General features: G+C 49.5%; 9 protein-coding genes; 4 read left to right on the top strand and 5 right to left on the bottom strand.

The window, feature by feature from the left end:
• Positions 1 to 1,642: 1,642 nt before the first annotated feature.
• Positions 1,643 to 7,084, top strand: FFUJ_12292 (probable chitin synthase; the record flags this gene model as incomplete). XM_023581880.1 has 3 exons in its annotated part: positions 1,643 to 1,911; positions 1,960 to 5,658; positions 5,710 to 7,084. 3 exons carry the CDS (start codon positions 1,643 to 1,645, stop codon positions 7,082 to 7,084), a joined length of 5,343 nt encoding a protein of 1,780 aa, XP_023434500.1.
• Positions 7,085 to 7,701: 617 nt separating this feature from the next.
• Positions 7,702 to 9,000, bottom strand: FFUJ_12291 (related to branched-chain alpha-ketoacid dehydrogenase kinase, mitochondrial precursor; the record flags this gene model as incomplete). XM_023581879.1 has 2 exons in its annotated part: positions 7,702 to 8,890; positions 8,945 to 9,000. 2 exons carry the CDS (start codon positions 8,998 to 9,000, stop codon positions 7,702 to 7,704), a joined length of 1,245 nt encoding a protein of 414 aa, XP_023434499.1.
• Positions 9,001 to 9,706: 706 nt separating this feature from the next.
• On the bottom strand, positions 9,707 to 10,086 carry FFUJ_12290 (related to proteinase inhibitor PBI2; the record flags this gene model as incomplete). XM_023581878.1 has 4 exons in its annotated part: positions 9,707 to 9,797; positions 9,855 to 9,923; positions 9,976 to 10,016; positions 10,072 to 10,086. The coding sequence occupies 4 exons, from the start codon at positions 10,084 to 10,086 to the stop codon at positions 9,707 to 9,709; spliced, it is 216 nt and encodes a 71-aa protein (XP_023434498.1).
• A 4,124-nt stretch (positions 10,087 to 14,210) lies between these two features.
• FFUJ_12289 (probable cytochrome P450 (involved in C-22 denaturation of the ergosterol side-chain)) lies at positions 14,211 to 16,059 on the top strand (the record flags this gene model as incomplete). XM_023581877.1 has 5 exons in its annotated part: positions 14,211 to 14,382; positions 14,445 to 14,595; positions 14,656 to 15,620; positions 15,684 to 15,967; positions 16,021 to 16,059. 5 exons carry the CDS (start codon positions 14,211 to 14,213, stop codon positions 16,057 to 16,059), a joined length of 1,611 nt encoding a protein of 536 aa, XP_023434497.1.
• A 755-nt stretch (positions 16,060 to 16,814) lies between these two features.
• Positions 16,815 to 17,455, top strand: FFUJ_12288 (related to D.melanogaster heat shock protein 67B2; the record flags this gene model as incomplete). XM_023581876.1 has 2 exons in its annotated part: positions 16,815 to 17,103; positions 17,154 to 17,455. 2 exons carry the CDS (start codon positions 16,815 to 16,817, stop codon positions 17,453 to 17,455), a joined length of 591 nt encoding a protein of 196 aa, XP_023434496.1.
• A 225-nt stretch (positions 17,456 to 17,680) lies between these two features.
• FFUJ_12287 (probable YIP5 Protein that interacts with Rab GTPases involved in vesicle-mediated transport) lies at positions 17,681 to 18,682 on the bottom strand (the record flags this gene model as incomplete). XM_023581875.1 has 3 exons in its annotated part: positions 17,681 to 18,081; positions 18,133 to 18,535; positions 18,638 to 18,682. The coding sequence occupies 3 exons, from the start codon at positions 18,680 to 18,682 to the stop codon at positions 17,681 to 17,683; spliced, it is 849 nt and encodes a 282-aa protein (XP_023434495.1).
• A 709-nt stretch (positions 18,683 to 19,391) lies between these two features.
• On the bottom strand, positions 19,392 to 22,190 carry FFUJ_12286 (related to polymerase I core factor (CF) subunit; the record flags this gene model as incomplete). XM_023581874.1 has 9 exons in its annotated part: positions 19,392 to 19,478; positions 19,531 to 19,641; positions 19,726 to 19,906; positions 19,983 to 19,989; positions 20,531 to 20,773; positions 20,818 to 21,235; positions 21,267 to 21,449; positions 21,496 to 22,020; positions 22,071 to 22,190. The coding sequence occupies 9 exons, from the start codon at positions 22,188 to 22,190 to the stop codon at positions 19,392 to 19,394; spliced, it is 1,875 nt and encodes a 624-aa protein (XP_023435164.1).
• Positions 22,191 to 22,974: 784 nt separating this feature from the next.
• On the bottom strand, positions 22,975 to 23,876 carry FFUJ_12285 (probable HYP2-translation initiation factor eIF5A.1; the record flags this gene model as incomplete). XM_023581873.1 has 4 exons in its annotated part: positions 22,975 to 23,045; positions 23,099 to 23,231; positions 23,334 to 23,600; positions 23,853 to 23,876. The coding sequence occupies 4 exons, from the start codon at positions 23,874 to 23,876 to the stop codon at positions 22,975 to 22,977; spliced, it is 495 nt and encodes a 164-aa protein (XP_023434494.1).
• A 1,848-nt stretch (positions 23,877 to 25,724) lies between these two features.
• Positions 25,725 to 27,815, top strand: FFUJ_12284 (related to SAC2 protein; the record flags this gene model as incomplete). XM_023581871.1 has 3 exons in its annotated part: positions 25,725 to 26,178; positions 26,232 to 26,626; positions 26,676 to 27,815. The coding sequence occupies 3 exons, from the start codon at positions 25,725 to 25,727 to the stop codon at positions 27,813 to 27,815; spliced, it is 1,989 nt and encodes a 662-aa protein (XP_023434493.1).
• Between the last annotated feature and the right edge of the window lie 28 nt (positions 27,816 to 27,843).

Here is a 27,843-nt window from a genome sequence, read left to right as displayed (position 1 = left end):
ATAGCCTGGAAAGCAACGGTTACATGTAGATCTGCGATAGTCATAGTCTCCTGAAATTAGGACCACAACTAGACAAGATCTTCGGACAATACGATCTCTCGATCCGGTTGACGTCGTCTGCCTTATCAGACCATGCTGGTGGTGAGCCTGTGACAGTCTAAGGGAGGAAAGAAAGGTTGGGACCTTATTCCAAAATGACAAAGAAGTAGGTAGTATAGCCGAGGCTTAAGAAACTATGGGTTGTGTAACGCACACGTAGGGATGTTATTCAGGCCGTCATGGATGTAAAAGCACATCATGACACTTCAGAGAGACTGCTGATGGTGAGGTTCGCACGCACAAACGAAGGATCGCAACACGACACAACACAGCATCTGTTCCTCTTACAAATCACCAAGACACGGTCAACAAGATGGATCCATTCAGTCATCCTCTATTATACGAAGTTTTGCATATTGTGCATCGTGAGACACACAGGACGGACGCGTAGTCAATGCAGGTGAAAGAATATGCACCTTGTCCCAATCCTCGTATTGAGCCGGCCCACACACCTAACCTCCAATCCAGGCCCAATCCTTACTAAACACAAGGTTTACTGCCCTGCCCTCGGGTCGGGCCCCTTACCCCGACAGGCAATGGCACGTCCGGCTGTTCCAAGTTTAGATATGGATGGACAGATCCATTTGTAGTGACAGACTGTACAGTATTGGACAGTGCCGAGTGTTGGAAGAATATGGTACGGAGTAGAACCAGTCATTTTGACTGTTGGGTGTTGTTGTTGTTTGTGGAGGGGCCTCCTGTGACCAGCTGAAAAGAATACTTGCCTCTCATCCAGTGAAATCACCCCTTTGAAGTGCATAACGCGCCTGATGCGCCACGCCCTGAATGGCTACCAATATCGAGATGGGACGTTGGACTTGAGCATTGTATCGAAGTACCTCTATGGTCCTCCGTACACAGTGCATCACATCAGCCGTATCCATTTTCGGAGGTCGCCCTTTTTTGCTGGGGCACGCTACCATGGCACTAGAGTGCAGTACGTACAGGCCATGCAATAGGCCCATCCTCTACCCGCTACTGGGCTTGCTACCTCTACCTCCCCAGCCAAGTCCAGTCCTGCACAAGACCCAGTCGTTTCTTCAACTCTTGGGGAGCCTTCTTTCGAGAGCGTTTGTGTCTTGTCATTTCCCTTTGCTTTCGCTTTCGCTACAGCTTCAGCTGGCCGGCCTCACTCGCTTTGGCTGTGTCTCTTTTACGTCAATCAATCGCTACTTAATAATTTTCAACCTTGACCCGACCTCCTTGCATTAGTACTCACAGCCGCCCAGGCCGTGATACTTCATTTGATCAGCCGAAAAGGAGGGCGCCGTTGCCCAGCGACCGAAACCTTTATCTCATCATTCGACAAACTCACTCCAAGCCTTTAAGCCGCATTCAATTGCTTGCAGCCGACCTCTCGTCTATTCATTCGCTCACACTTCTAATTGTTACCCGTCTGTCGTTCCTCGGACGTAATACCCTTCCACAGTCTGTTCAGTTGCACTTAGACTCGGCCGTTGAACCCAGTCCCGTGTACAACATCCATATCGCAACGTGCAATAACCTGTGATCGTCCCCGTCGAGGGCATCACCGTCGTTCATCATGGCCAGCCGAATGTCCATGTACTCGATGGCTTCAGAGGCACTGGGTGGTGGTCCTCAAGCCGCTCAGGTGTCCACCACAACTCTCCTGAACGCCATCCACAACATCTACTTGTCTTCTCAGCCCTATCAACTCGATGCCAGCACCAGTCTAGTTGTCAATACATGGCTTACAGCTGCTCAGGCTGGAGCTACTGTTGATGCTACTCTCGCTGCTCGAGCATGGGAACATGCTAGACGCCGTGCTGAGGATGGCTGTGTGATCTTGGGGTAAGTTTCTTCAAAACGATTATGTTCCGCCATTCTAACATTGTACAGATCACTCCACCAGTCAACTCCTTCATTGCTCGTGCCTTTCCTCAACACATTCCCCTTCGCCATTCCTGCTTCCATCTACAAGTCTCTGGAAGCTTTACAGCCGTTCCTCCGATGCGTTGCTCCCTACAATGCTTCTGCTCCACGACAGATCGCCCTCGGCGTTACACTGACCTTGAGTTTGGGAGGAAATGTTACAGGCGCCTCGCTTGCTTTATCCCAAGGTGGCATTGACACCGAGAACGGTTTGCTGAACATACCCGCCGAGGCTGGTTACCGTGCTTTTGATGTATTTTATTATCTCCTCACATCAGCATCCACACCCGCCGAGCGAGAATTCTTAGGCCTCAAAACCCCTTCAGCGTATGCCCTTCTGGCTCGCTCCGGCACATATGAGCCGCCATCCTACCTCATCACCGCCGACGATGGTGCTGCGGCCGATGACTTCCGTCAAGCTCTGAAGGAGATTGGCATCAAGGGTTCTGCCCACCGCAACTTCATTTCCACGCTTGCCGGTCTGCTCAAGCTGGGCAACACTCTCGACTACGATGCCGACTCAGACGATTTTGAGGAGATTTGCGAGGATGTTAGTGGCCTTCTTGGCATGGAACCAGAGGTGCTCATGCAGCAGCTGAGCACTGAGGACCGCCGAACACTCGTTGGTGGTTTGTACGAGGCTCTTGTCGACTGGGTGATTTCAAAGGCCAACAGCGCTATTGCTGCTCAGATGCTTCGCATTCGAGATGGCGACGAGTCCATGGATGGTCGCGGTGTGCGCACTCCCACCTCCAATGAGGACGGTGATACTGTCTCAATCACTGTTGTGGAAGTCCCTGAGCCTTCCATCGGCCGGGCCTTAGCTATGCGTACGATTTTCGATGATTCCATTGGACTCAACGCTGAGATGATCGAGGATGGTGTCGAGGTCCACCCCATTGGATCTTCTGTGGTTCGTGAGATGCAGCAAGCCGTTTCTGATGTCGCACCTGATCTGGGTATCATGACTGGCCCCCAGGGAAGGGACCGCCAACATGATCTTGAGAAGCGGGAGGTCATTTTGGAGAAGGTTGCTTACGGATCCGAAGATGACAGTTTCGTAAAGAAGCTGTTGTTCCCTGTGGAGGGTGAAGGAATCAGCCTTGGTCGCGCAGGTCGTTTCGATCTACCTGCCCTTCTGAGTGCCAGCCGTACTTGGTTCCATCTTTCCCTTCATCCTACGGATGACTCGCCTGCCAACTTGGCTACTCTCCCTGCCATCACTTCGGCATGGTCAGCTGGCACAGTCTCCCGCCAGCTTCGCTCATGGAGACTTCCCGAGTGGGCTAATCGTCGTAACCGCAACCTTGATTACACAGCTGACTTCGACGTCGACGAATTCGTCGGTCGATACGGCGCTCTCGGTTGCAAGGATGGCAAAGACGGCATCGAGACCTGGATGCTCGAGAGAGGATGGAGCAACGGCGAAGTCTTCATCGGCAAGGAGCGAATCTGGGTTCGCGAAGGTCCTTGGTGGGAGGCAGAGACCATGCTTGATATCAAGCCCGCTCACAGTCTTCAAAGCATGGGCCAAAATCCTTTCACTTCAGGCTTTGACACAAGTTATTCAGCCAACCCTCCCAATGGCAGCGGTTTCTTCCCTCCTCCTGCTATGGACAACAGCTTCAATGGAAGCAATGATCAGCTGATGCACACTCGCAACTTCAGCCAAGGCAACATGAGCCAGGTTACCTTGAACCAGCATCAGAACCTCAACCCCCAATCAGCACCCTCAATTGCCCCCTCAGCTATGCGCAACGTCCAGACCACTGGTGATTACGGTCTCGGTACCAAGGGTGACACATATAAGGGTCAAGTCTATTACAACGAGGATGGTGAATTCACCGGAATCTTGGATGGTGAACTTGCCAAGAACAAGAAGATCGAGTCAAAGCCTTTGCCTTTCGGTCGTCGGGCATGGATTGCTTTCGTTTGGGCCCTGACTTTCTGGATTCCTTCGCCTCTGCTCAAATTCATTGGCCGTATGCGTCGACCCGATGTTCGCATGGCCTGGCGTGAGAAGTTCGTTCTCTTCTTCCTCATTATTCTTATTAACGGTATGGTCGTTTTCTGGATTATCGGTTTCGGAAAGCTTTTGTGCCCCAATGCAAACAAGGCATGGAACGTCAAGGAGGTTGCTAGTCACGCAGAGGACGAAAAGGCCTTCTGGGTAGCCATTCACGGAAAGGTCTACGACATCACCGATTTCTGGCAACAACAGCACAGCGATACCAGCATTAAGGTCACGAAGTCCAACATGCTGCCTCTTTCCGGTATGGTCATGGATGACTACTTCATGCCTCCCCTGAACAGGGCTTGCAGAGGCCTTGGTATCAAGGAGACGACACAGCTCACTTTCAACGACACCATCACCAATCCCCTGGCCCAGCACACTTCCGGCTTTTATACCCGCGATCGTACCAGCGCGCTTCATGATCCCGACTGGTACTGGAAGAAGTTCCAGCCCAAGATCAAGGAATACTACCATGGCAATCTCGTTTGGAAGAAGAGTAAGGTCAAGAACGAGGGTGAAAACGAGCAACACATGTGGGCCACCTATGGCAACGAGGTTTATGATCTCACTGATTACTTACATACCCTCGACGTCAACGACAACTTCGATTCCTACAAGTTCCTAAACGAAGATATGGTAGACCTGTGGAAGAACAGCCCTGGAACCAACATCAAGAAGGATCTCGACCTGCTCATCGCCAACGCAAAGAACGAGACTGTCAGTGCCAACCTTAAGAACAGTTGGCAGTGCATTCAAAACATTGCGTATAAGGGTATCCTTGATTTCCGTGATTCGCCACGATGCCAGGTCAACAACTACCTTCTTCTGGCTTTCGCCGTCATCATTTGCATCGTCACCGCCGTCAAGTTCCTTGCTGCCCTTCAATTTGGATCTAAGCGACGTCCCTCACCCCAGGATAAGTTTGTCATCTGCCAAGTGCCTGTCTACACCGAGGGTGAAGATTCTCTTCGAAAGGCTCTCGATTCATTGACTGCCCTCCAGTACGACAACAAGCGCAAGCTCATCTGTGTCATTTGCGATGGTGTCGTCGTTGGTCAAGGTAATGATCGCCCCACCCCCAAGATTGTTCTCGACATTCTTGGTGTTGATCCCAAGGTTGACCCTCCTGCGCTTCCTTTCAAGTCTGTCGGCTCTAGCAGTGAGCAACTCAACTACGGCAAGGTTTACTCTGGTCTCTACGAGTTTGAGGGCAACGTTGTTCCCTACATCGTCGTCGTCAAGGTTGGAAAGGAGTCTGAGCAGTCAAAGGCCAAGCCTGGTAACCGTGGCAAACGTGATTCTCAGATCCTGCTCATGAGCTTCCTCAACCGTGTCCACCACCGAGCACCCATGTCTCCCCTCGAGCTTGAAATGTTCCATCAGGTCAACAACATCATTGGTGTGGATCCTGAGCTTTATGAGTACCTTCTCATGGTCGATGCCGATACCTGTGTCGAGGAAGACTCGCTCAACCGTCTTGTTGCTGCTTGTGCTCACAACGCCAAGATTGCTGGTATTTGTGGTGAAACTACCCTGGAGAACGATGAAAAGACTTGGTGGACCATGATCCAGGTTTACGAATACTTCATCTCTCATCACCTTGCAAAGGCCTTCGAATCTCTTTTTGGCAGCGTTACTTGTTTGCCTGGATGGTATGTTTATTAACCCTGCCTCCCGTTATGCCAATTCTTAACCTCCCTTAGCTTCACCATGTACCGTCTCCGAAGTGTTGACAAGGGCAAGCCTCTCATCATTTCTGATGCTGTTATCAAGGACTACAGTATTTGTGATGTAGACACCCTCCACAAGAAGAACCTTCTGTCTCTGGGTGAGGATCGTTATCTTACCACGCTGATGACCAAGTACTTCCCTGAGATGTCCTACAAGTTCATTCCCGATGCCCAGTGTAAGACTGCTGCCCCCGAGTCATGGAGTGTTCTGTTGTCTCAACGTCGACGATGGATCAACTCGACCATTCACAACCTTGTTGAACTTATGCAACTGAAGGAGCTCTGTGGTTTCTGCTGTTTCAGTATGCGATTTGTTGTGTTTATTGATCTTTGCGGTACCATTATTCTCCCCTCGACCTGTGTTTACATTGGTTACCTTATCTACATTCTGGCCACCGGCTCTGGACCCATTCCATACATCTCAATTGCTATGATTGCTGCTGTTTATGGTCTCCAGGCTCTTATCTTCATTCTCAAGAGGCAGTGGCAGCACATTGGATGGATGATTATCTATCTCCTTGCTTTCCCAATCTACTCCTTCATCCTTCCCCTCTACTCTTTCTGGAACCAGGACAACTTTTCATGGGGTAACACCCGTATCGTCATTGGAGAGAAGGGCAACAAGCAGGTCGTCGCTGTTGACGATGAGGGCTTCGACCCTCGTTCTATTCCTTTGCAGCGTTGGGATGACTACGCTCTAGCTAACAACCTGCCTGGACGTCGTGGTGGATACCAAGAGAAGACCGACTATTCCTATGGTGACAACTATGAGCTTGATGAGATCAAGTCTGTGTACTCTGCTGGCCCTCAGGGCTCTGTCTTGACTGCTATGCCTGGCCGCAACACCTACATGCCTCCTCAGTCCCCCGCCTTCAACAACGGTCGCACATCGACCATGGGCTTCCAAGATTCTCCCATGCAGCATCGACAGTCGATGTTGTCTATGGGCACAGGTGTTCATGACATGCGTAGCCAGTCACCATACCAGGACTACCCTGGCCAACATCCCAGCGTGAGCAACCTCCGTGGCCAGGCCAATCTCTCACCCGCCACTGGCGGTGGACATAGCCGATCTGGCACTGCTCTGGGTTTCAGCAGTGGTGCTCGGTCTCCCATGCCGGATGCCATGCGATCGCAGTCCTCGTTCGACTTCCAACATGGCCACGCGGGGCCCAACGACATGGCTATCGTCGAGTCTATCCGCTCAGTTCTGTGCGAGGTTGACCTAGACACTGTGACCAAGAAGCAAGTCCGCGCTCTGGTCGAACAGCGTCTTCAGACCGAGCTTGTTGGTGAACGCCGAACATTTATGGATCGACAGATCGACCACGAGCTGGAGAACATGTAAATGTAATTTGCATCTGAAGGAAAATGAAGGATTTATAACTGTTTTTTATACTCTAATCTTGGGTACATACCTTAAACTGGGTTTATACAGTGTCGCAGCGATAGTCTATCCCAATATTGGATAGAGTTGCTGGCGCAGTTAGCAGAGCATGATGGAAATATGGGTGTTCAAAAATGAGGAAGCGAGAATACCGGCAGGCGTTGGAAATGATTTTTTATTACTGGGCAGATATGGGAGTCGTTCCTTGGAAAGCTTTTACTGGTTGATTTTGAAAAATGTTATTATTTCTTAATGAATGGCTGGCTGGGACCACTAATGGTTCCGATCTCGTACTTTTAATCCTACCTGCTGTCGAGTCTTTTCACATGCCCACTTGTTTCGCTTACGCTTCATCTTCAAAAATCATATGTCAGTATCTAGCTTGACTTTGCCTGGTGAATGTTCTCCTCTCAACCCAAAATTCCTTGATGCTACATGTCTCACTGGTCCGATCCTGTCGGTCGTTCTGGTGTCGTCCTTGTGTTGTAATCATGTTCTTTATCTGCCCGCTTCATCTCATTACTCAACCATGGCTTCGTATGTGACTTAGGTACGGTACCAAAAGCTATATGCCTCAACTACTTCTTACCCAGATTTCCAACGCCCTTTAATCGTAGGTATACATCCGTTCCCCAGCCATATAGACTCTGAACCGCAATGCCACCTCCAAAGTACTCGGCGTATGCCCTGCTCAGAGGTAGTCCGTATCCCAGTCCGGCAATGGAACTACCGCCAGTGCTGGCAGTTGATATCGCACTGAGACCGTCGCCACCATTGCCATCTCCTGGAAAGTCATCCATGTCGTCGGAGAAGGTGGTGAATGAGTACGACCATATATTCGGGCTGACCTCTGGTGGAATCCCGCCACCACGATCGCGAATACGAATTGTCACTCCTGGAGCATTATCATCTAGAGGGACTATCGCATCGTTATCGGTGGCGTCCCGGCTGTCCTTTGAGGGCGAATCACTGTGTTTGATCGATGAATTTGACCAAGATGCTGTAGAGGGTTCTTCGGTCAAGGCAGGCTCTGGTGCGATCGTAACGATTACAGGTTCGTTAGATTTGTTCTCAATTGTAGCACGGAAAGCATTTTTAAGCAGTTCAGTAACTATGTACTCGAGGTGCATAGGGACAAATGCGAATGTGGTGTCTGGCTCGCCATGAATATAGAGAAGAGGCCGAACGCCATATCGAAGCTCACAGATATCAGCGACGAAGCCAGCACATGACTCTACTATTTGTGCGGGGCGAAGAGATGTGTCGATGACTCCAATGTACGAGGGATCATCAGGGCACGGTGTTGGACTAGCATTGGGGTCAAAGTGCGGCTGAGAACTGAAATGTAATGCAATATGCTGCTCCGCAATGAGGCGCGTACCAATTCGAGCACGGAGGTGCTGGTCGAGGAATTTTGTAACCTCTTCGGGAGATATATATCGTCGACATTCGAGGAAGCCCTTTGCAAGAATGGGAATTGTATCGGTGTGTGTCGCAACGAGCTCGGCCAGTACATTTGTGAAGCGTATCTCGTCTTCGAGAGTCGATATTGGTCGTCCTTCACGAGTCGCGTGCCAGTATGGGAGGAGTATTGATAAAGAATGGAGATAGTTGTTGTATATACGTGAGATATTCGGGTTCGCGACGACGATGTAAGGGAGGTTGCGAAGCGCTTGGATACGATGGGCGAGGCGCACGGGGAGAAGAGATAGTGCAAAATTGGCGGACGAGAGGAGGGACTTGGAGGATAAAGGAGGCCGACCGTGTCTATAAATTGTCAGGTATTGTCAGTAGCTAAAGGGGGAGCTGGACAAACCTCACGAGGTCTGCGAGACACAGAGGATGTTGATGCTGTTGAGCCAGGGTCGCGATCTCATCATCCGACACCTTTAGGGAGTGCAAGCCCCGTCTCGTCACCAGCCGGTTCCGTGTGTTTTCATGGCCCCAATGCGATTGTCTAGGGCCCCTCCATTGAGACAAGCATCGATGTGAGGTGTAACAGGACCATGATCGAAGAATAGCAGAGGCGGCAGGCCCTTGCCGCCTTATTGACCCGGTGGAGGAAGCAATCATCGCAGCATTATGGCGTGCCTAGTAAAAGTCTTGTTTTCCCACTCCTCTTGGAGATAATGTCGTTGATATGAGAAAGTATGGAGCTGATCTGTAGAAGCTGGACAGACCGGTAAGTGTCTCCGGGGCGGATGACTCTTCAACGGTCTGGGTGGAGCTGAGAGCTGTCATTTGAAGCGCTTGCGGCCGGCTTATCGCTTATCACACGGCTCACAATTGCGGGGTGACGGGCATACGTCACCGAGTCGGTCCCCCGCTAAGCATCAATCATATCGTAGATTCTCAGACCTTGGATCCAATGTTGCCATGATGATGGGCATCTTACTACTAAAAGATGGCTCTGTATTCAAATGCTAGACTTGATATGTCTCAAGAAACCACGGCTGATGCATAAATTTTCGATGGAAGACAGTTTAATGATTATATTCCCTGACGCCGATGCAGTAGAGCTTGTGATAATCTATTTATGGATATCGACGGCCTCTCCGAACGCATCACCTGTATCCCATTCAATCACTGGGTCTTCATCTCACCATCGGGCTCGACTGCCTTGATGTGCTCGTGGTTCTCAAGCGTTTGGATCTTGTCGTCATCGTACTCAACACTATGATCTTTGTCAGCTATCACCCTAGAATTCTCTGTGTACACGAGGTTCACTTACGCGAAGCCTTTGATGAGACTGTACTCGTGTGTGATCTTGCCGCCCTGGTCAATGGCGTGCTGCTTGGCACTATCAACTGTTAATTTCACATGAATGAATGTTTTTTCGAGCTGGCACGTACGACTTGACCTGATCGTCGGACGCGTCGTCCTTGCAGGTAACCTATGAGAGATTGTCAGTTGATGACGAAATAGGGTAAGGTGAAGGTGATGCATACGATGTAGGAAGGCATGGTGAGCTGGGTTGAGTGATGGAGGTGTTGTCTCTTGAGGATGCTTGTGTATGAAGCTTCTAAGTTCACATGGCTGCGGATGCTGCCACTTATACTCGCTATTAGTCGGGCTGGAGCGTGACCACGACCCATCCTTTACAACGCAGAGTGCCCTGCTTTACAGCGTTTCGAAAGCAGGCACACGCGGGACTACGTGGTGTAAGTGCGACAGAATCCACTCTCGCAGCTTGCAGCTTGTTAGATACCAATGAATCACCCTCCTTTCCAGCAGCCCATTCCGGTATCTCTCGTGGTGGAGAGACTGCTGTATGGCTGTTCTCGACTGTTATAGGGTACCTAAATACAGATCTCACTCATCACAGGTATGACGCAACCTAATCCAAGGGGGCTTGTGTGACGCCGGCAAATATCTGACTGCTATGACGTGTTTGGGGAAGATAAAGCACTGTAGATGATTTTATTTGAGATTGCAGGACTGTTTCTTTTGGCAATAATCTCGAGTAACCTTTGTAGAGTGTTAGGTGGCCGAACAGTGGAGGCGTGAAACGTGGCACTGATGAGAATGTTGTGCATTGCATCCATGAATAGGTAGGTAGGTAACTTAAATATTTACACGAACATCAATAGGGGTCCTTCCAATCCTCTCCAAAAAGCGTCATAGAGCCAAGGATCGCAGAATACGGTATTGAGTCCGATCGTGAGCTCCCGCCAAACTACACCATAGCATAAATACCTGCTCTGGGGTCCACTGGTATAGAGTTGTATTCGTTAAGGGATGTGCTTACTCTTGATGATACTTGATAAGAGAGGGACAACGTTCAGTTTCCAACAGACCTAGTCCAAACCTAGGGGTCTGGAAACAAGCAAACAAGCAAACAAAAAAAAAAGTTACTATAAGCTCGAAGACTAAAAACCGTGAAAGCTTGGATCTAAACTGCATGAATGTTTGTTGAAAGCAGGAATAATAAGACATCATAAAAACGAAGTCGGAGTATAGGGTAGGCGGTATGGAATACCCCTCATGATCCTGACGATCCCCCACCTCTAGCGGAAACCCGTTTGTCAGAAACTCTTCTCAAGCAACCTAAGTGACGTCGATGACGGATAAGGAAGGCAACACTTAACCAAAATAAGCCCGTGATAAGCTTATCTGTCTGCAGGTCTAGCGAGATTCTTCGCTTCTTGAGTTGCCACGATGGAAGGGTAGTCACGTGGGCAATATACATTGCTAAGCACTAGGTATGTATGACTTGGTCAGGAGCCTAAGGAAAACATTTGTTTATGGGCAAATTAACCCTGTTGATGCTGGGCTGGGGAGGGGAGCAGATTGTTGCCGTGCTGGAGAGTTACGGTCCGATACAGTGACTTCACAGCGGCCCGGGTCGCATTCGTATTCGGGTGTAGTGATTTGAGGTGAAATGAAATGGGCCTGGCGTTAAGCAAGGACGCCATACTCCGTATGCATAAACGACACTATAGAGCTTTACTTATGGTCAGAGTCTAAGTGGTTGACAGGATCCGACCACCTACATATTAATGATTGCCTTATTCGTAATTGAAAACGAATTTCACACTGGAAATGTGTCTTGCTGACGCACCTCCTACAAGCAGAATCCTGACTAAATCACTCAGATAAGTTCCATATGCCATTCTTTGAGAACAACTCTCGTTTGCTGTTAGTACTTAAGGCGATAGAATGCCATCGTGAGCTTTCAAACCATGTGTTCGTCAATCTGCGAAGGAACAGCGTGACAAGACACGAGCGTAAACCCCGATTATTTCCAGGTAAACGAATACGTCGTACTCTGTATCAATAGCGAACCGTTCGTCGGTGTGGAACTCTGGCGATCGAGCTAAGGGTGGACCCTGGAGATGAGACTTTGTCAGCGATCATTGATTGGTTCTGTCCCTGGACTTGTGAATTAGCTGAGCCAATAGGGTAATGATGTATCAGAGTGGGTGGGGATTGCGAGTAGACCCCAGGGCTGTATAAATCTGACAGTATGTTGCTTCTTGTTAACGGTCATCACAGCTGTTACTTAATCCATAGCATACTGATATGTATGTGATGGTGGTTATGTACCCAATAACCAATTTACGATTTCCATGCGAATTGACAGGCATTGGCTTTGTACCCTACCCGCATGGTAGATAGACTTACTGGGTAAGGTTCAAGCGCGATTGACGTTAAGATATTCCCCGGACGTACCAAGAGGCTTTGGAATATGCTGATAATAACGTGGGAGTTCGGGAGAACAGAAGTCGCAGTGTTCAGCCTCAAACCCATAGCAATGGAGAGCAGCTACGACCGCCACCAACTACGAGATACACGCGAACTTCTGAGCAGACGGAAACTCAGACAAAAGTTTCGAGGTATGATTTACTTGATGCCCCTATCGAAGGTAGTAGCAGACTCACGTCTAACATACACGACGAGTCGCATGATGGCCATTGCAAATCGGGTTTCCCCGACAAACTCGCCAATAGCTGTGCTAAACGAACAAGCAGCTCTATGGCCCAAAGTTCAACGATGTAATAAGTATACAATGAGGCTGAAGAGGAAACATACGATGAATATCCGCAGTGCTATCCCGAATATCAGGCTAGGGCCCGCTTAGATCTACGACGGAAGACGCGGAACAAGGCGAAGGCGGTAAACGTTATTAATGCTAGGGCTGTCTATTGCGTACATACGATTACGATCAAGGCTGGTGGAGCTTAAAAGACAAGCGAACAAGCAAGACATTGTGGTAGTTGGCCTAGTGTTATTATGGTTGGTGTAAGTGGTGAACCAGAGGTCACGAGTCTATGTCTATTACAAGACCAAGCAGCATGGCGCTGGTACAGATAGACGGAGACGCTAAAGGGTTGTACGTATGCAGTAAGAAATCATGTCAAGTTGTCACTCCGGGTGAATGATGATACCTACACGAATACTACGAAATGCAAAGAAAGTGGTCTGCTTTCCAGTTCCAGTTCCAGAAGCAAATGCGACAGGCCCACATTAGACCCTTTACGGGATCGTTGGGGCTTCGAAGTTCGGAGACTAAACTAAAGTAGGAAGCTTTTCGGTGAAGATGTCGAATGGGAGCATCGAAATTAGCACCAGTTAAAAGGGAATTTGATATGAAGACCCAGTGAAAAAAAAAGGATAGGAAATTGTCATGGAAACATGCAATCTTCCTTTTGCACCCCTTTATCTCGATATGCAGATTTGGAAAGGCCCATTCAATGAATTATCAGTCTATACGTCTTTATTGAGCGTACACACAGATTTGTCCTCCTGTCAATCGTTATTGAAGTCTTCTGAGGAAGGTTCCATGTGTTAATTGGGAGGGCGTATCTATAGAAGTGTGGCACTCAGCCGACCCCCACCAACAAGTCAACCACGCTGCAACTCCACCTCGCATCTAATCTGTCTCTCCTCACGCCCTGGCCAACAACATCTATTTGGGACACAAAGCCACAACAAAGCTTGCAATAGGAACAAAAAGCAGTTTATGGTAATCAGAAAGCAATTAACAACATTCCTGCTAGCCATTGGCTTGTTCAATGCAGAGATGGTCCAGCAGTGTATCTTTCATCACATTCATCTCTTTAAATCTCCGCCCTTGGCGAATTCGCTCCCGTTAATCGTTCACACCCTGTCCCTTGCCCTTGTAGTGCTCGTACCTTGACCTTGAGACCCCAGGGCCCTCTTTTTATTTTTTTTCTCTCTGCCCGTTCCCTGTAAATGACAAGCCAAGCACTGATTTCATTGACTGACTGAACGGACTCTGGTGACGGGAGGCGCCTGCACCTTCGACAGCCAACGGCGCAGACGGGAAGACTGGACAACTACTAACCTTGGGAAGGTACCTCCTGCATCTGGAAAGAAACACAACCTCCACTTCTCCTACTTTACTTCCTCCTCTCCTCTCCCCTACCTCCCGTCTCTATCCCTTTCCTCTCCTTCATCCGCATACTACTTCTCAGTCCCAAGGAGTACCACTGGTTGTGAGAAACTCAACAACCACACAATAATCTCGCTTGGTTGCGAGCTCCAACTCGACTTGCGGCGCGGTTCATTTGAATCATTGGATTGATTTGATTCCTTAGCGTCGCATATCACCACCCTCAACAAAATGGAGGCCGTCAACGCTACCTCCAGCGGCTTCTCGTCTGTTCTGGCCGGCACCAAATACGCCAATGTGGCTCTTCCTCCTCAGGTCGAATATGTTATCGAAGCCGTGTCTAACGCCGGCGTCTGGACTTGGGTATTCACTTTCATCGCTCTTTGCGTTGCGTATGATCAGAGTATGTTATTGTTCCGTTACTAGGTAACCCAAGGCGCATTGCTAACCAGAACTCCTAAATAGTTGCCTATATCATTCGGAAAGGTCCTATTGAGGGCCCGGCCATGAAGCTTCCCTTCATCGGCCCATTCCTTGACTCCATGGATCCTCGATTTGACGGTTATCATGCCAAGTGGAGCAGCGGTCCCCTGAGCTGTGTTTCTATCTTCCATAAGTAAGTACTGAACGAGCGATTCAACATGACCGAACGGCTATATTGACATTGAATTGCTAGGTTTGTCGTTATTGCTTCCACTCGTGACATGGCTCGCAAGGTCTTTAACTCACCCGCCTATGTCAAGCCCACTGTTGTCGACGTTGCTCCCAAGCTTCTGGGGCACGATAACTGGGTGTTCCTCGACGGAAAGGCCCACGTTGATTTCCGCAAGGGTCTTAACGGTCTCTTCACCCGCAAGGCCCTGGAGAGCTATCTGCCTGGCCAGGAGGAGGCTTATAACACTTACTTCAAGCATTTCCTCAAGATGACTAAGGATGCCGGCGGCAAGCCTGTCCCTTTCATGCACGAGTTCCGTGAGGTTATGTGCGCTGTGTCTTGTCGTACCTTTGTTGGCCACTACATCTCCGACGAGGCTGTCACCAAGATCGCCGAGGATTACTATCTCATCACTGCTGCACTCGAGCTTGTCAACCTCCCCGTTATCCTTCCTTATACAAAGTCTTGGTATGGCAAGAAGGCTGCTGATATGGTTCTGGCCGAGTTCTCCAAGTGTGCCGCCAAGAGCAAGGTTCGCATGGCCGCTGGTGGTGAAGTCACCTGCATCATGGACGCCTGGGTTCTGTCAATGATCCAGTCTGAGCGCTGGCGTGAGGCCGAGGAGAAGGGCGAGGGACACACCGTCGAGAAGCCCACTCCTCTTCTCCGCATGTTCAACGATTACGAAATCTCTCAGACTATCTTCACCTTCCTCTTCGCTTCTCAGGATGCCACCAGCAGCGCCGCTACTTGGCTCTTCCAGGTTACCGCCCAACGACCCGATGTCCTCGACCGTGTCCGGGAGGAAAACATCAAGGTCCGTAACGGTGACCCTAACGCGCCTATCACCATGGATCAGCTCGAATCTCTTACTTACACTCGCGCTGTTGTCCGAGAGCTTCTTCGATGGCGCCCTCCTGTCATCATGGTTCCCTACGTCACCAAGAAGGCCTTCCCTCTGACTGAGAACTACACCGTTCCCAAGGGTAAGTTGAGAAGCTTCCGATCACATTTTTGATGGCCGTGATACTGATTCGAATTCTCAATAGGCTCAATGTTGATCCCCACCACTTTCATGGCTCTCCACGATCCCGAGGTCTATGACAACCCCAGCCACTTCGACCCCGAACGATACTACAGCGGTGATGCTGAGGAGAAGGGTTCCAAGAACTACTTAGTTTTTGGTACCGGGCCTCACTACTGCCTTGGACAGGTGTACGCTCAGCTGAACCTGGCTCTCATGATAGGAAAGGCTTCAGTCATGCTTGACTGGAAGCACCACGCAACCCCTAAGTCTGAGGAGATCAAGGTCTTTGCCACCATTTTCCCCATGGTATGTACTCGCTACAGGGCAATACAGTGCAATAATGACTGACTTTGAAATAGGACGACTGCCCCCTCACCTTCGAGGAGAGGAAGTGGTAAACGGTACGGAGGAACTTGGCCGACACTAGATTCAATACGAACCGTTGGACACGATTCCGGCATCCCTGATGCACAGGGCAGTGCGGCTGCAGCCCAAGTGTATCTGATGAGGGAGGCCGAAAGAATGATCGAGGAAGATGGCTGTGAATGGCTTAAGCTTCCAATGAAGATAAAATAAGAGATCAACTGTTGGCATATGATTAGCTACAGGGAAATTCTCTGGAGATGAAGCTTGAAGAGCCGGGAAAACAGCTCAATGTGGACGGAAAGGACAATCATGATGGTTAACAGTTTTAATACCTATTCTCGGTGTATATAGTTGGCTGCCCGAGGGCATTTGGGACCGCAAGGTCATAGAGATGATTGCCATGATTGGAACTGGCATTTGGACAGCGAATAGCAAAAGATTGCAAAAACAGATCAGATGACCGAGTTGAGTGAAGTGACTTGATGTCGGCTCCAACTTAGGTCAGCATGAGGGATTCATGATGGCCATCAATTTGGAGGCTTGAATATGGAGGCCGCGTCTTGTTGATTTTCGATTGATTTTATTACCGGTGATTACGAAACGTCTATTCATTCATTACTACGATAACATCATGGCATTCATTTTATCGTGTCTGGGCATCACCCTGGTCCCAGCCTCTTAGTCAGTGGCCTTAGCTCGGTATAGTCCACGATTCGCCATCTTGAACCTCAATTCACATTTCCCACCTCGATATTATCTAGGGATTACCTCTCTACACTAATACAAAATGGCGGCCCGTCGCGCTCTCTTCTCATCAGCCTCGCGCGTATCCGCTGCTATCCAACATGCTCGACCAATCTTTATAATTGCAGCTCGCTCGCCAAGCCCCTCGCTACCATCCCGAGCTTTTGCGCCCTTTCAGTCTACTGGAAGCTATGCTACCAAAGCCCAAACTAAAGCCCAAATCAAAGCAAACCCGATAGATGATCATACCCCACCGGACCCCAAGCCATGGAGCTTTGGAGATATAAAGAACCATATTGAGAAATCTGATCCGGGCAATGTAGTCCTCATCGGTACGTTCACCTCTAGGCATGTTGGGAATTCGAGTTAACAAGCGCAACAGACGTCCGAGAACCAGTCGAGCTTTTCGAGACGGGCAAGATCCCCGGTGCGATCAATATTCCTATCACATCGGCAGCCCAGAGCTTCCACATCTCTGACGAGGATTTTGAGGACATGTACGGCTTCCAGAGACCGGCAAAGAACAAGGAGCTTGTGTTTTATTGCAAAGCAGGAGTGCGTGCGAGGGCGGCAGCGCAACTGGCTCATTATGCTGGCTGGGACAAGATCGGCGATTATGCAGGCAGCTGGCTGGACTGGGAAGCCCAGCAAGGACCAGTTGAGAAGGTTAAGAAACGATATTGAACAGACAGAGCTCGATAAATGCAGACATTCGTTGGCAGAATGGTTGGTCAAATAAAAGCGCCTTCTAACTTATTGTACCAACAATTACCAAAGATCTGCTTCCTCAGCGACTCCTTTTGACTATACCTTAACTGTAATTGTGGCCTAGGAATACATATTCTCTTTACACGTCTCATTCAATTCCTGACTCCCATCTCATGATTCTAATCGATTTGCTACCACCCCTTAAAACATGCTGCTACCTTTACCCTCGTCCGGCTTGCTGGCCACGGGGCTACCGTGAGCAAAGAAAAGGATCTTGATCGCAAGGGCCAGACCAGCGTGTAGCAGCACCACAACGACCAGCAGCACCTTGCTGACCTGGCGATCTGTGGCGCTGAGCACAGGGTAAAGGTTTCGCAACAAAAACGCAACCGAGATTCCGAAACCAATACCGACAAAGACCCAGTTGAGTATGGAGATAGGTGATGAGCTAATGAGGGCAACGGGGACCCAGATCAGGTTGGAGTAGCCGTACAGAGCCCAGCACTCGAGGAGATTGGCAGATTCGCTGCCGAAGTAACGGAGGGCGAGGAAGAGAGCCATAGGAATGAAGAGAGTGTAGCCATAGATGAGACCAGCAGCGCCTGTTTGTCATTTTAGTGCGTGACTCCCAGCCAATATCACATGAGACATACCACTTAGCAGCTTGAAGTCATAGAGGAATGGCCCCTTGCCCGTATCCGACATATACTGGCTAATGGTGCCGCCCAGGAAAAGGATCAAAATGACCGTCGTGGCGATCCAGAAAGGTCCGTAAAGATCAGGGTTGCCCTCTAGAACGTCGAGGAAGTTGGCCCTGGGAAACAGAGCAGCCCAGCAACGGGACAGAACAGCTGAAGTGTCGACATCGAAGAATTGCGCATAAAAGTTCATGCTCCAGAGGAAGCGCTTGGATGAGCCGGAGCCGGTCGAGGCCGTCGCTGGTGGAGGAAGACCGCTGCCGCTGGAGGGAGGTTTGCGGGTGTTGGGGTTTGTATCGTTGAAGTTGGACGTATGGAACTCGAGGTCTTCTTGAAGATCGGTATGTCCGAGGTCGCCCTGAGCATCGCATTAGTTTAGTCAAAGAGACATTGTGTCAATATGTTGGGGATTGCAGCATTGCGCTTGAAAGGGTAGCTAGCTAGAGGGGACAGGGCATACCTCATCGTCAACATCGACGACGGCGTCGTAACCGGAACCAGACATTGTGAAGTTGGGTAGGTATCTTATCTAAATATATAGCTTTGAAAGGATAAAAAGAACGGCTCGTTTGCAGTTGATGAATGTGTTTGGTGAAAATGGACAGCAGTGACAAAGTCACAAGGGAGAGTAAGGTTGAGGTGCTCCCACTGGTCGCTGTCGGCTTCTAATTGGGACAGTTTGGCAGTTGTCGCAATTCAGGAGGACGCGCACCGTGCCAAGCTCAGAACCGACGATTAACCGGCGCTTCATGATTGTCGGCTTCAGTCTTATGTATCGAGCTCAGGGTAGGGATTATCAGTGGATACGAAACAACCCTGTAAGCTATCGCAAGGGAGATTTAGTGAATTGGAGAAGCGTTGCATTCAACATGACAGAATTAATAGAGGAATACGCCGTAGTTTGAGAATCAGTTGTCGGTAGCTTTGTCGGCTACAAGTTGTATTGTTAACCTCATAGCACAGTCACTCATTTCCATGCGCGTAACCATTTCGAAGCGTGAATGCTTTTATTTCTTTTGAAGGGGTCTGGCCGGAACACCTCGCGGCACGGCACATCATCAATATGCGCATCATCTAGAATGTATTGCCTGAGCTGCACATGCTAATGTAAAAACAACCAGCCTCGTTTGAACAAAAGAAAAGAAGCTCTCCTCTGTCCTTGCCATCGACCCCCAAATGCCAAATCCCAGACGCCACATCCATGGAGTAATCGTTTATTTGAGCTTCTTCTTGGGTCGGAGCTGGTTGGTGTGTCCACACTTGCGCTTGCGGCAGTTGGTGGCACGGGGAGGGAGACGAGCCTGTTGATGCTGGTTAGAATCCGGTGCGTTGCGGGCGGCAGGTTCGACATACGTAGCACTTGCGGCAGATCATCTTGTCGCAGTTGAACTTGGAGGCAAGGGCCTTGAGCGAGGGCTCAATGATACCACCACGGAGACGGAGGACGAGGTGAAGGGTAGACTCCTGTACAAGGCGTAAGTGGATGTTCCCATCATTTCCCAGTCATCTTCCTGCGAATGCAACGGCATTTCGGATCCCAGCACGCACCTTCTGGATGTTGTAGTCGGAGAGAGTTCGGCCATCCTCGAGTTGCTTACCAGCGAAGATCAGTCGCTGTTGGTCCGGGGGAATGCCCTCCTTGTCCTGGATCTTGGACTTGACATTGTCGATGGTGTCCGAGGACTCGACCTCGAGGGTGATGGTCTTGCCCGTCAGGGTCTTCACGAAACTGGACGGTTCTGTTAGTACACAACGGAAAGAGGCGATTTTGGTAGATTTTTCGCAATCGGTGGGCTCGAGCTTACATCTGCACTACATGGAGAGTCAGTATTTACGCCTATCGAGGTTATTTGAGGCTATAGTTAGGGGTATACTCACTCTTTACTGATTTTTGTGACGTGACGATGTGAGGAATTGGAAAGCCGGTCTTCTTCTGCGCGCAATTGGTGGGGCGAACAAGTTCAAAAAGGAAGGAAAGCCCTAAGGTTGAAGATGATCACGTGCTGGCTTCTGCCCACCAGAACCGCTTCTGTGAGGCGAGGGGGGAGTGGGGATCCAACACCTCGCCCATGATGTCCTGGTTCACGTGGAAGCTTGAGGTACCTGATGTATTAGATGTAAGTCATACCTAATAAGGTATCCATGGTATCATTTATTATCGGCCATGTTATTGATATGATCAAACAACTTCCTCTCCTTGCTCTTCCTCTCGGCGTCTCTTCAATTGCCATGAGATCATCTTCTGCTCCAACATGTAAACTGCTTGCACTATTTCATCAAGCGACAGGCCTGATATGTGACCTTGACCACCGATCAGCTCGAGAGACTATATGAAAAAGGCCTGATAACTTACCAGCAGCTTTATACAATGCCTGCGCTGTCTCTGTAAGGTCTTTGACCGAACGGAACGCTTCATAGCTTGGTTCTGCTAGAGTTTTCCCGTCTTGTTCTGATCCCTCTTCTCCTCTTACTGTAATTGCTTGACCAAGGATCTTCCGCATCTTGTCGTCATTATCTTGTTCAGTGTTTTCTCTTGGAGGAGCCTCTGGAGGAGGTGCCTTCTCTGATATAAAGAACCTGGTGATTTCCGAATCATCTTCCATTTATTAGTATTGTTTTGATGCCCTGGGATGAACTCACTCTTCCTGTCGATCGTGCTCGCAATATGAGCAAAGTACTGGTCAAGCTCCTCTGTGGCCATTGAAGTAACTTGGTCAGCGGTAACCTGATTGAAGCTGGGCTCCTTCCCAGGTGTTTGAGATGCTTCTATTAATTCTTGGGCGCCTTTGAACCACGTTCTCCAATCAAATCTGATACTCTGCTCTGTGCCAGCGGCGCGAAGAAAAGGGGCGTGTTGTCCCAATGGAAAGCACAGCTTTGCTGCAACCACAATAGCCGACATGAGCAAGATCTCGGGATAGTCTATATGAAATCGCCGTGACTGCTCAATGGGTAATTGAAAAGAGAACTTCATCACCGATAGTATGCTTCTTGCTGTGATGAGCGTTTCCACTAGAACAGTCAATACAGGAGGGGTCAGCGTCTTGAGAGCACTCGCCTGGTAAAGTGAGCTGCCTGACAAAGTGTACAATGGTTGGTGTATCATTAATGGCTGGGAATATCATTCCATAGTTGTGATGATATGAGAGAGCGAGATCTAGCACAGCATTGTGCATGTCGATGCCTCTGAGAGAAGAGCGCAGGGGTAATTTGAGGGCCCTGGTATAAGCAGATGGCAGTCGATCTTGCATTTCTTCGGGAAGATCGTAGTACTGATATCTGTTAGCTGAGGTAACAAACTCTTCAAGGTTGACTTACTGATCGTTTATAAGGCATTCGTCTAGAATTGGCCCAGGCGCAAAGCTCCCCAATCGTGGTAGGTATCCTGAGCAACAAGCATCCGAGGTAGCACAAGGCCAAGGTTTCAATCATTCTCGGCACAGGCCAACCTGGGTTGTCCTCTGGATTCCAGCTACGAGCTCTTGCACCCTGCTTCTTAGGAACGTCATCTTTTTCTGTGTCTGTAGGCTGCGAACTGAATATCGCAAGGCCATCACCCGTTTGTTGTGTTTCCTCCTCAGCCAGGAATGCTCCAGAGCCTCGAATGCGAAGATCCCACAGATCGCGCACGACAGTCTCGAGCTCTTCTCGATGACCTTTGCTCTGAACGAGCCAAAGGAGCTGCTGCCTTAGCACTAGCTGTAGACATTCCAGAAACAGATTCTTGCCTGCTTGCCCTGTAAGATGGCGCAGCTCTTTTTCCTTGACCTCCTTGTCCTTTTTTGTCTTTTTACCAAGCTGACCAGCATCGACATCATCACCAATGTCGAATTGAATGAATCCCTAATATTATTTTCAGCCCAGAGTCTTCGAGAGTGTAATGTAAGACACACCTCAACCTGATGTCCGTTGGAGCAGAAGCGCAGACCATTCTCCAAATACCATCTTCGAGCACCACATTCTGGACATCTCTCCCCACGGGGAAACTTGCGAAGATCTCGCCTCTCATCCATAATTCGCACTGATTATGGCATTTCGTATTTGCTTTTGTCCTTGTCTTTGCTTCTGGCTTGCAAGCTCCGTCGTTATGGGCTTGCGATGGTCAAAAAAACGTGGTTAGAGCTAAAAAAAAATATATATATATGTAGGTAGGTACTTGCCCATATGTATATGTAGGATCCTGTTGTTCACTTTGTAGCGAGCAAAATCATAAGCATTGTATACATAATCATAGCTGTATAATCATTTCGATTTAATTACCTTATCCTTCATTTCACAGGGTTGTGGTTTTTGGATTGTGTATTAATAAATACAGGTTTGTACTATAGACCCAAACACATGTTCGTCCATACAACACCTTACTGACTCGTCCTAGGTACCTACCTATGCAGCGCACCCGTATTAAGCAAATGTTACCGCGGTGCCCGACGACTTTACAGAATTCACGTCACTCAACATCAACAAGTCATGATCAACTCCAAAGCTGTCCCATTTTTCTTCTTCATAAAATTGCCGCTACGTATCGTGACATGATGGCATGTGCAGCGTGTGAGCTAGGAACAAAGGAAAACATTTTTTGAGCCTGAGCCTCGGGTGCTCAGAATTGCCGTATATCATAACCGGCAGGCAATCCTGTCCAGATAGAGTCCTTCTGCGCAATGCCCAATCCATGGCCCATAAGTATTGATGCGCCAAACATTCATCAAAGCAAAAATCTCCAGCCCAGATCATCTTTCAATGCGGAGCTCAGAGGCTAAGTGCCATTTAAAAGAGGGTGCGGATCAAAGGTTAGGCGATTTAACCCTGGTTGGGGGCCTCCTTGGCTTCCATGGCGCACTCCTCGCCCATGGAAGTGAGAACGATAACGTCTTAAAGGCATGGTTAGGCAATTTGTCGATTAAAGACCACAAAAGCAACTTACTGGTGTCCTTCTCCTCCTCCTTGAAGAGCTTGGTGATCTTCTGGCCAACCTCGTTGTCGGGAAGGGGGACATCGTCCTTGGTGTCACCGTCATCGGTCATGAGAGAGAGGAAACCGTCGTCGGAGATGTCGAGCTTGAATACATGTTAGTTGAGCTGGTGGCGGAAATGACCGGGGGTCTGCTCTTATGAGGAGAGGGGTTGTTCCTCTTTGGAGCGGGGCAAGGGTTTACACACCAGTTGGTACTCGCGACGAGAGACGTTGGGGACGTCCATGTTGTGAGTAGAGGGAGAAAGATCCTCGTACTTCTTGCCAGTGAAGATGTCGGTAGCAACGAGATGGACCTTGGCGTGACCGTGCTTTCCGGTCTTGGAGGTGGACATGTCGACGATCTTGCAAGGGCGGTTCTTGATCACGACGAAACCGTTCTTACGCAGAGCAGAGCACTGCATAGGGTAGGTAAGAGAGGCACCGGCATCGGCCGAATCGAAGGTCATCTCATGCTGTGCCAGGGTGAAAAGGGGCGATTAGCAAAACTCTTGATAGATATGAACATAATACGACGGTGATGGCTATTTTCATGGTTTGTGAAGCTCGATTCAATAATTCAAATGGCAGTATTGTATCGTGGGGCATAGGTCACAATGCGGGGTGTCAATCTCCAGGCGAAAAATGGGCGCAAGGGAAGATTTCGTGGGCGCGTGCGCCTGGGATTCGACAGAGGCAGCAGCAGCAGCAGGAGCAAGCAAACTCACCTCAGCATCGTTAGGGGCGGCCATTTTGACGGTATTGACAAGAAGTCGAGTTCTTTGAAGAGAAAGGAGTGAGGTTGAGGAGGAGAGAAGAAAAAAAAGCTGAGAGTGGTGCTTAATAGTGGGATGGAGAAGAGAAGAAGGAGGAGAGGGCCAAACTCGGCAAAAAGAGATGGGGGGCAAAGAAAAAGGTGCGAGGCCCTCGACAAGTTTTTTTCTAAAGTCTTTGATTGGTGTAAATGGGCGTAGCAGTGGACACTATTTTCCAGGCTGTAGTTTTTACTTAGGTCCTGTGGATGGACGGACGCTGCCGGTGGATATGGTAGCCCAGCTTGCCCAGCTAGCACAGGTAGAAATTAAGAAGAGCACAGGCAGTCTTAGCTCTCGTAAAACCTGTAAGCACTCAAGGCATCCAACCTTTGTCCTTCTTTCCAGTGGCCGAGAGGGGAGCCCAGTCCATCGAGATGGACCCTCGACATTGCCCCTCGCCCGTGAGCTACTCGACCCCTCCTCTCCCAGAACTGTGTTCCCGTACCAGTGGAGGGGTTATTGCTTACAGGGCCTCGAGGGCATCTGTTCCGCTGCAAAGAAAACTGAGCGGGGTGGAGCGGGAAGCCACCAGGAAGTGTTAATTGATGGCAGCTTTAGGTTACCGCCTTGACGATCGGTCATCTCAGCAGAGCTCGAGGTGGCGGGGTCAAGACAGAGTAAACATCCAATTGCTCTGACCATTCACATGTCAGAATTTGTTTTTATTCTGGGTCGAATATTGAATTTGAGACTGAACTTCCAACCTCTGCCAACGGACAGAACTCAAAGAAAGCGAGGTGGTCTGAAGGTCACGAGGGCACTCTAGGCATTTCAAGAAGCAACCTGACACGGAGATTCCCAAGCCATTACTGCATCAAGGCGTCAAAGCCTGCAGGGGGTCATTGATGCTAACATCAGGACTCAATGGCTGAAATGCAACTGCTCACGCGGGGAGCAATCCATCCTATGCTTTTGATTTGGGGGCTTGCTTCCAGGTTCCCCTCTCAAACCTGAGGTGGCCATTGGTGCCCGGGACCTGTGTGTCTCAGCAAAATGGCTTTGGTGAACTGCAAGCAACTCTTGCAAGCATGGAGCAAGGCATGGATGGTCATGGATCACAGTGTCGCACAATAAAAGCCATCACATTTTATATCGGTAGGCCGATTGCTACTTCAGTCCCTATAGCGCAGGTAGCAGGTACTAGGTATTCGAGCCATACCTAAGCATCGCCGTGCAAGCTGCAACTTTACCCTTTCTTCCACTGTTTGCTCTTCTTTGGCGCTTTAAGCCTAAGACGAGCCAGATCATCTGCTGCTGAGGACGATTTTTGATTTAATATAGGGGGGGACCTGGGGGCCGAACATAAGTAGGCCCTGGTTCGTGCTGCTAACCATACGGACGAATACCAGACTGCTGTGTTCTTATAGTCTTCTAATGCCTTCTTATGCTTCTGCTCGAGGCGGTTGTAGTTTCGATGTGGTCGGGTGGGTTTGCATTTTACCCACAGGTAGACAAACTATCGGCTGGCCAAGATCTGTGTGTCGTTGCCAAAATTAGAGAGAGCCCCGCACAGCCACACAAGGCTGGAGTTGAAGTGTCCCCGGCTTGAAGTGTCCAATCAGCTTTCACTCGACACCTTCAATTTCATGGCTGTCAACAGCCTCGCGTTGCAAGCTGGCCAAGCTGACCCTTTTGCGCCCAGCTCAGCTTCACTAATAGCTTGATACCCATTATCGACCGACGCATTTGACTTTGACAACCATTACCATGATATTGACTACGGCTATCGAACCTGCGCATTAATCTTCATATACTGAATTCTGCTACTGTCCTACTTCTCCCGGTATGTGGCTCGACCGACTGGCGGGAGGCCCGGCCAGCAGTCCTGGACCCTCTACGCCTCAACCCGGTGGCAGAGTATATCCTAAAAGAACCTCGAGCACTCTGAGCCCATATGTCACATCTCAGCGTCCTGGGATTTCTCCACGAGGCTCCTCGCTATCACTCGTCTCCAATGATTCCACCATCTCACTCCTTTCGTCTTCGCGAAGGCCTAATGGTTCCAACTTGAGGCAGGCCTCAACAATAGACACGGGATCTGATTCTTTGGAGGTGCTAGAGACTTTGCTAGCAGGCTTTTCGAGTGACCGCGAACAAGCCGACAAGAAAACTGCCATTAATGAGGACGATATCAACTTCGAGGCCGTATTTGGGGGATTGTCATTAAAGGAGCTTGCCACCTCCGAACCTCCTGATACAATCACAATCAGCAACCGCAAGCCAAAAACGGCAGAAGAGAGTCCGTTTATCGCAACATATACCTTTTTGACCCCTATAGTTAACATATCATAGGCGAGAATGATAGAACCGAACTCGAAGATCTTCACCGGTCGATAGAAGCATGTGACGATGTACTCAATTCAGTTGAAATCAGCCTTGCCAACTTCCGTAACGACCTTGCCCTGGTATCCGCAGACATCGAATCTTTGCAAACCCGATCGACAGCCTTGAATAGAAGATTGGAAAACCGGAAACAAGTTGAGAAGGCACTGGGGCCTCTGGTAGAAGAGCTAAGCTTGCCACCCGAAGTTATCTCTAAGATCTCTGAGGGGCACATCGATGAGACATGGGCAAAGATGCTCGCCGAACTGGATCGCAGGTCGACTCTATTTAAAAAGAAGTCCGAAACTCAAACTAGTAATGCGGCAAAGGACCTCGAACCGATTATTGACAAGCTCACTTTCAAGGTATCTGCACTCTGCCACGCTCTTGTCAGAACTTCAACTAACTCTTCAGGCAATCGAGCGCATACGAGACTTCATCGTGGCTCAGATCAAAGCACTACGTTCACCGCATATCAATGCCCAAATCATTCAGCAACAAAGTTTCCTTCGATACAAGGATCTTTACACATTCCTGCACAAACATCATCCGACTCTCGCAAATGAGATCGCCCTTGCATATATGAACACTATGCGGTGGTACTACCTTAATCAGTTTTCCCGGTATGAGAAGGCTCTCGGGAAAATCAGGCTTCACATATTAGACAAGAACGACGCTCTTGGCCACGAAGATGCAACTCGCAAGGCTACTGTTCTTTCGAGCAACAGGGCGCCAGGGCCTCCTCATGATGCATTTAACCTTGGCCGGCGCATTGACCTTCTGAAAACTAACAATCAAGCGGCACTCTCCTCATATCTCGCCGAAGAAGACCAATCAACTCACTACCTCGAAGTACCCTTCCGCAACTTCAACCTGGCACTTATTGACAATGCCACGGCGGAATACACGTTCATGGCCACCTTTTTCTCTCCCGCATTGTCCTACAGCCAGATTTCGAAGAACTTTGACTATGTCTTCGAGGCTACCTTCGAGCTCGGCAGAACCCTTTCCAAGACTCTGATAGGGGAGACATACGACGCGCTTGGCCTACTTCTTTGTATCCGGCTGAACCAGCATTTTGCTTTTGAGCTCCAGCGCCGAAAGGTCCCTGCTGTGGATGGCTACATCAATGCTACGACCATGCTCCTGTGGCCCCGTCTTCAGGTCATAATGGATCGTCACTGCGATTCTGTGCGCCACCTCAGCAATGCTGTGCCCGCCAAACCGAGCCGCGCCGAAGTCGCTAAACTGTCTGCGGCACCTCATGTTGTGACCCAGCGTTTCGGGCAGCTGTTGCACGGCTTATTGGCCCTCAGCACTGATGCTGGTGATGACGAACCTGTTGTGTCCAGCCTGCGCCGCTTGCGCTCCGAAGTTGAGACCTTTCTTACTCGTCAAGCTGAGCTCTTCGGCGACAAGCGTAAGAGCGGGCGCTTCTTGTATAACAACTACTCACTTATCCTCACCATTATCAGCGATGCGAACGGTAAGCTTGCTGATGAGCAGCAGGAGCATTTCGAAGAACTGAAGACTCAGTACCAAGAGACGTCCTAGAAAAGTGGCTCATCTGGATACAAAATTG

Source organism: Fusarium fujikuroi, chromosome FFUJ_chr08 (assembly GCF_900079805.1).
Source record: "Fusarium fujikuroi IMI 58289 draft genome, chromosome FFUJ_chr08".
Lineage (NCBI taxonomy): Eukaryota > Fungi > Ascomycota > Sordariomycetes > Hypocreales > Nectriaceae > Fusarium > Fusarium fujikuroi.
The sequence above is the reverse complement of the archived record's forward strand: the minus strand, read 5'-3'. Positions and strand labels throughout refer to the sequence as shown.